This window comes from Rhyacophila brunnea, unplaced genomic scaffold (assembly GCF_057557595.1).
Source record: "Rhyacophila brunnea isolate RB1 unplaced genomic scaffold, BYU_Rbru_1.0 scaffold_3, whole genome shotgun sequence".
NCBI classification, from domain to species: Eukaryota; Metazoa; Arthropoda; class Insecta; order Trichoptera; family Rhyacophilidae; genus Rhyacophila; species Rhyacophila brunnea.
Window position 1 is genome coordinate 27,627,414 of NW_028232965.1, and position 7,958 is coordinate 27,635,371.

Here is a 7,958-nt window from a genome sequence, read left to right on the forward strand (position 1 = left end):
CGAGATATTTCAGTATGTATTAGTACGTGTTATTTATAGTGAGACAAAGTAGTCAATAAACAAGTATTGTATTATAATGTCATTGACATTTATCAATTTCCTTCAATATGATGATAAGCTTTTTAATATGTTCACACGTGCAATTGTCCGCCCAGTCAATTGTACGTATACGTCCTAAAATGGTCCAAAAATATGATACAAACTACACAAATGTATTACGTTATAAGATAATAAAAATATAATACGCATTATTAAAATCATGTTGTATATAAAATGTATATAAAATATAATTTAGAGAATATTATGATAGCCAAAAATTCTTTAATGTAATTAGTCACAAATAATATTTTTTGCATTGCATGGCAATACGTAAGTTTGAAAAAAAAACATTATTTGCACTAGGTTCTTGAATAAAATAATTTAACTGTATTTAATAAACACTATATGTACCAGTAATCAAAATCCAAATGGCATACAGAAATGAAAACACCAGTTAATTAAAGAAGTTTTTGAGTTTATAGAAACTGAGCCAATTAAATCAATCGTAAATACGTAATAATTATGTTGTATGTCAGTTCTTTTGGTGTCACATGAATCAATACCAATTAAATGTGATATTTTGTTAGGTTCTAACATTTTTATTCAATTCTTAATTATGAATTCGGACTTATATCCGAAAAATAGTAGATTATTTAATTATTTATGATGGTAATAAATGATTAACAAGAAAATTTAGCCAAGTAATAGATATTGTGTATTTATATTGTTATTAATTTTAGATTCATATTTTTTATGGATGTTTAAAATGGGTGCAAAAATAATAGGTACATGAAATAAAATACATATTATTTGATTATAAACTGTTTTATTTTTTTTATTTTTCAATATTTACATTGCAAATATCATTTTTATATGCTTATTATATACTTGTGTAAAAATATAATCGGCTTTGGTGGCCAATATTATTTACAAATACATCCAACTTCATCATTAAAAGAGAAGAACATTTAGAACAAATAAACGTTCATCTCCCTTAATATAATAAGATTTTCAATGTCAGAAAACTTTCAATAAATACACTCTAAAGATAAAAATGACGAGAAGTATTTCTTAGAATACCCCCAAATATTTCCATCTTTAAAATCGAAACCAAAAGCAAGAATTAATACAGAAATCAATAATAAAGCGATTTGTCAAGAAGGTGCCAGGTCCAGTTTGAGATAAACATAACATAACAAATGAATAAATAAAACTTTGAAAAGAATTAAACAAATAGAATGTGTTACTATTTAATAGTAAAACATTTAACTGGCCAATGGTAATAAAATAATAATTGTTATAAAATAATAAACAATAAAGTTTCCAGAAGATCAAGAATGAGTATTACGCATTTGGTGAAATGTCTCAGAAAATTACATCGAAATGTTATCACTTTTTAGAAACAATCTCCGTTTGTATGCGTAATGATTAAATTAATATAATACTATTAGCGCTGGTAATCAGTCCAAAGGGTAATTATTCGATGTTGGTGGTCATGATTAGAATCTGCGGTTGTTATTGTACTGGTTCTGGTTGTATGAGGGTTGTTGTGGCTGAGACTGGATCAGATGGAGAGCCTTGGCGATGGCTTCTGGGATTGGGGGAGGGGTGGGCAAATGAGCTCCCTCGGCACGGAAACCTGAAAGAATAATAAGTGATTAATATAACACATTGATAAATAAATAGTAGGTATACATATTGTCACACAGTGGCATATTGTTGGATGGTTGGACGACAGGATAACAATCATCTCTCATAAAATAAGCCTTTTAATATAATTTTCAGCGTTAATGTCCATATGATTTTTTTTCAGAGCGAATATAGCAATTTACATTTTATACACATTCATTAAAACATTTAATCATATTAAGTTTAAATACGGTTGAGTAGTGCTTGTGTACATATATATTTATATTGAGATCCAAGGCTCAAACTCCTACTGATAATTATTGTAGTAATGTTATAATTATTGCAAAACGTTTTAATTTTATTTTAAACGTTTTAATTTTACGGAATTTCCGCAGTGAGTCACATCACAATTTCACTAATTATTTTCTATTTATTTATGACTACAGATATTGTAGATTTCCACAGCGTTAATTAAGTAATATAATATTTTGATTATGTATACAATGTAATTAAATATAACGGTATTGATGTTATGATTTTCTTACCGTTCTCGTCAGCGATGTAGGTGACGGTGTATTGGACTCCATCGGGTCCGGTGTAGCTGTATGATCCCTGGGCTACTTGAGCCTCTGTGTCCTTGTTTCCGGCGTTCTTCAAGTATCCATTTTCTTGGGCTTGGATTCCGTTTCCGGTTTCGTAGCTATTAACAAAACAGTTATATTAAGCACTCATCATATAATAGATATATACATAATATAATTATATGTATAATAAAATAGTATAGTTTTAGTGTCATCAACTCAATTTACACATCGTAGAGAAATCTATTTCACTAAATCACTTTTACAGAAAAAAAGAAAATCCATCTAAGCTGTGATTGATATGTTAATTCAGATTTAGATGCATTTTAAAAACATCCGTGTATATACAAAAATTTTCTTTTGCGTATAACGGTGCAATAAAATAAATTATTACTTATGTTGCCTAAATTAAAATATAATCGATTTAACGATTGTGTTCAACTGTTTTCCGCATTTCAAAATTAAATTTGAATAAAGTTTTGGATGAATGAATGACGTAGGTACGTCATACATTTAATTTTACTCAAAGAAGACGCTGAATTGTTAATTAGTTAAGTAGGTACACTTTTGAATATTTTATCTCATATTAAAGCGGGTAAAGACTTCATTCAATGATAGTAACCAGTATACAAATTGTTCAAGTAGTAAGCATGCTAATTATCATATTGAATTATAAATGCTGAAGCATATTATATTAAATTTATTGCTTATAAGTACTATGATCGATGGAAATTTCAGTTACCGATTATAAGTTTTCAATAACCTATTTATTCTGTAAGAAATTATAAGTTTCGCTCACAATTCGCATTAAATAAAACTGCGTTTAACGCTTAAGAAAAATAAAGGTTTAAGAAATAAAATTTGTAAATGACCGGAGGAAATCACGACTATGCATACAAACCAGCCCATAATGTATTACAAATATGTCAATTACCGAACAATTACTTGAAATTAGTTGTGAAGCTACAATATTTTGTTCTTAACACAATGCGATATCATTTGTAATAATAGTAACACAATAATCATTTAAATTATACCTTTCACGTTGACAGGATGTTTTGTTTCATAAACGTTTTCCTATGATGATACAATATAATTCAATGGTTTTTCATTATGCTAATTGAAATCCTTTGATCTATGAAAACGTTTATGAAAGACTTTTGTTATATTCTTGTAATATGACGAATTAAAATATTTATTCAGGCGAGTATCCACTCAAAGGAACAAACTAATTTTACTTATAGTATAAATGTCTTACAATTAATAAGAAAGACATTTTAAATTAATATTACCGATAAGAAATCCAGAGTTAATCTTCATTTTACGAGAAAATATTTAGTAGAATATACTGCAACATTTGCATACGTTACATACATAAATATTGCTCAATGATCAAAGGTGTGTGCAATACTGTTTTACATAAACATTTTTAGTTGTATTACAAATAATTTGTAGTATTGTAATTTAAGTAATAATTATTCATGATTTATAAAGTAATTGACTAATTAGATACTTTTTGGCAGTGAAAAATCTAATGTTCCTAAAGTAAGTAATGAGTTCACACATATTTGAGAACAATTTGTTTAAGTATTACTAATTTTATTGCGGTGTTAATTTCACCATGGAAGCTATTATTTGTTATAGTAAATATATTGAATCAAATATCTTTATTGAGTGGAAAAAAAGATACTGTGACCAGCTTAACGTATTTTCACGTGTAACTATAGGAGTTGAATGGTCAATGAGGGATATTTCATTATTAAAAAAATGTATGTTAACAAATAATCTAATTTAATTATTTATTATTATTAGCAAGTAGAAGTATAATATCAAGACTATAATTTAAAGAAATTATAGCAGTCTTGTAAAAATATTGTTAATACCTTGATTTAAAATTAGAAATAGTTTTTGAGAATATCCACGGGAAGTAACAAAAACCTCAGGTGCATAGTTTATTTCGACATTTATATTATTTGAACTGGTTTTTTAATTGGTAAAGCTACTCTCCCGGATTGCGATGGATTTAAAATTATTTGTTCCACAACTAAGTGAATGTAAAAAATCTTAAATCTCTATATACTTTTAAGGTTAATCTCTACCAAATGTTTGTCAATAGTATCTATTAGATGTTTTTTTCTCTCACCTGTATTGGTATGAGCCATCATGGTTGACGTCCTGGGCTTGTCTGACGATTGGGATGACGTGTCCGGGTACGTTGTGCTGGTTGTGTTGGTGGCCGAATTGGGGAGCGGCGGAAGCCAGAGCTACGAAAGCGGCGAATGCTACGAACTAAAGAACAAACAAAAACAATTCATAAATGTTCAGTGCATTTAATACTAGAAAAGTGAATTTACTTGATAGAATTCTATTTATTTCGTTTATAATCAATTTTATATAAATTATTTTTCCAATATTGGTAATGCAGTGGCAACTGAAATATATATCGACTAATTAAACGTTGTTTAGAAGTTGATATTGTAATTATTATCATTTTGTTTTAGAATACGTAGTATAAAATTGATAATATAAGGACAAGTAAATCGCACATACATATTATATACTGTGTACGATCATTAGGTAATCTCATCAGAAGTATTGGCACTGTCGATTAGTTTAATGATAACGTACTAAAAAATGGTTGGTCACTAATTTTAATAAGTATAATGCAGTATGTTATAACTTAATTACAAAAGTGATAATTTTATTCTTATTATTATCGTATCGAAGTAAAAAATATTAATATTTAATTTTTATGCATTGCATAATCAAAGTTGTAGGTACTGTTATTAGATTATTACATTATAAAAATGATTGCTGCCATCGTAATGTTCATACAAAGGTATAGCCTTCCGATTTTAGGCATACACGATGCAGGTGTGAATTTTATTTGACATATCAAATCTATGAATTTTATTAGAATATTGCTCAATATATTTCGTGGGAGTAGATCATACGCTAGTGGCGCATTGTGTTGGTGTAATATGTTGTCATAAAATGCACATTATTCATAAAATACACCAAGACTTCAGCCAATTTTTGGATTGTAAATAACAACGAGCGAATGGACGACGTGCAATTATATAAACAATGAATATAAGTTTGCTGCCTTTAAAAAACCATTTCGGCAACATGAATTAATTACCTGTGTGAACTATGCGTTACAAAGACTCGCGTGACAAATGTCTCAAAATTATTATAGGTATATAGATTTTTCCACGAGATATTACCGAAAATGCAACATTTTATTTTGTAAAGCAATATGCATGCATGTATTACATTTTATTCATAATGAGTTACGTTGGGTTTCTTATGAATATATTAGCCGAAGAACATATTGCATTAAAATATTAGTTTAATAAATGAATGGATGGTAACATGGAATTATTAATGTTCAAGTAGAGTAATCGAAAGTTTTTCTATACGACTATTGTTATTTATTATTAAATAAAACTGATTAACACTGTTGGACTTTTATAAAAAATAATATTATATTATGTTATATACATTAAAGGTTTTCAAACCTGATAAGAAAATAAAAGTATTGTGTATCTCAGTATATACAGAGATAATATGTTAATATATTATTTATTAATTTATTAAGAATAAAAATGTATTTAAAATTGTAATTTGAAAATTATTAATTTTTCTGAAAAAAAAAATGATTTATTTTTTTTCAAAATTAAACTTTAAAAAAATTCAAAAAGTTAAATTGATTAAGTCATTTTGAACTCTTTGAATCAATGGCGATAGTAAATTTAATACTAAAACAGACTCACTGAAAATGTTGAAAGCATTTGAAATAAACTCTTTCTCTGACAAGCCAATCCACAATTATTGAAATTATGATTTTACATCGTATTAGAAGAAAATTACGCAATTTACGATTCACACAGACAGACATGTAAACGATTGTTTTGAAATATCGACAATGCGTTAAAGTTTTTCGTACCTTTTCGTTTTTGCATTGTATGCATACGAGAAAAATAGTTTTCTGAGATGAATACGCACATTGTTATAGAGATTCAATGTAACATTTAATACAGCCGTATCCTATTGAAATTGTTCAGAAAACGAATTTTAAAGAAAAATATTTTTATCGACCTTGTTATCGATTCACTTCAACAATCGCACTATTAAACGATGTAAATATATATATGTATATAAAGACCTATATACAAATCATTTGTGATAAAAAAATTACTCAATCGTTTAAAATTTTAGTATACAGTAATTTTAAAACATCAGCGTTTATTTCACCAACGGTTATGAAATAACTGAGATGCTACTAAGTAGTTATTCATGTAAGTGATTAAAAAAAAAATAACGTCTCCATATCCATTGTAAATGAATATTACACATCTTGATAAATGTGCTTTTAATGTAAGTGAGTTATATTAATACAAATATATTTATGATATATATAGGTTATACAGAAAAAATATATAATATGAAACATTATTATAGTGCAATTATAAAAATTTAATTATTCATGCAAATTGAATGAAGCGACAAAACAAATTTATTTAATATAAAACTATACAAATTCAAAACTGAAAAAAATATTAATTGAATATTACAAATATTAATTAAATCATTAATAAATGTACTTATATCCCTCAATAGTATACTGGAAATCGTTATGAAATATAAGATATACTTATAGAATTAGCGATAATATATTATTATATTATAGTATATTATACTATCGAATATATTTAGAACCTGTTCCGCCAAGAAAACCTGCCCATCTGATTGTATACGTTTTTCACACATTAGATTAATGTCAACTATTAAGTAGGGTTAAGAGTTTATTTTATTTGAAAATTTATTATTGTTTGAATAATGAGTTTATTTTAATAAATTATCAAAAAATAAATTATAAAACTGTGTTATATTCTAAGTGACCGTTTTGATTTAATATCATTTAAAGATATTCCGATAATTAATAATATTGTTTCACCGTTTATAAAATATATATTTTTAAAAATTATTGAGTAATTAAATCACTCATTGAAGTATAAACGTACCGAAATCATTGTGAAGATATCCTTCTAAGAACAAGAAGAGTAATGTAAGATACTATGAACTTCACGAGAAGCAAGTCTGGAATGATTTTTCTCTCTCGAGCCCCATCTTTTTATATGCGTCAAATCACATAGGAAAGTACATCAAATACACTGTGATCTTTTTCATACCACCAAATGTATACCACACTGAAACATTACCCGGTCCAAATGATACTTTTGGTTTGTAATTTTGATCGTTTTGCTAATGTATTTAATGACGAGAATCGTCTGCCGTTAGTTTGATCGTAATACCGACAAGAATATGCAGCATTGAACAGGTAGGAGTAGATTATCGATGTTTAATAAAATAGTTTGGGTGGGGCGAATTCGTGTGCGTATGGGAAAACTATTGGCGTATTCAAATTATTTCACTAAATGGTAGTATTTTCAATTATTTCTGTTAAACAAGCAGATAAAATCTGTATCCGTTGGGCGTAGGCTATGGTTTTCTTTGTATATTGTTCGTGATATTGTTAATTGGTGTATTTGAAAATACAATACAAAACAAAGACTTTCCATAATATATTACTAAATTTTAACCGGCAATATCGAAGTGGACTTAAACAGAGCACGTAGCCAAAATTTGATAGTTCGTATATATAAATATTTCCATATTGATATTTTGAGAAAATCGCTAAGGTTT

General features: G+C 27.2%; 1 protein-coding gene across 1 annotated transcript; it reads right to left on the minus strand.

Moving 5' to 3' along the window:
- Positions 1 to 621: 621 nt before the first annotated feature.
- Positions 622 to 7,359, minus strand: LOC147068140 (endocuticle structural glycoprotein SgAbd-2-like). Its single transcript, XM_085953323.1, has 4 exons — positions 7,277 to 7,359; positions 4,393 to 4,538; positions 2,214 to 2,368; positions 622 to 1,678 (listed from the first exon to the last, which is right to left on the minus strand). Exons 1-4 carry the CDS (start codon positions 7,283 to 7,285, stop codon positions 1,539 to 1,541), a joined length of 450 nt encoding a protein of 149 aa, XP_085809449.1. The 5' UTR covers positions 7,286 to 7,359; the 3' UTR covers positions 622 to 1,538.
- Between the last annotated feature and the right edge of the window lie 599 nt (positions 7,360 to 7,958).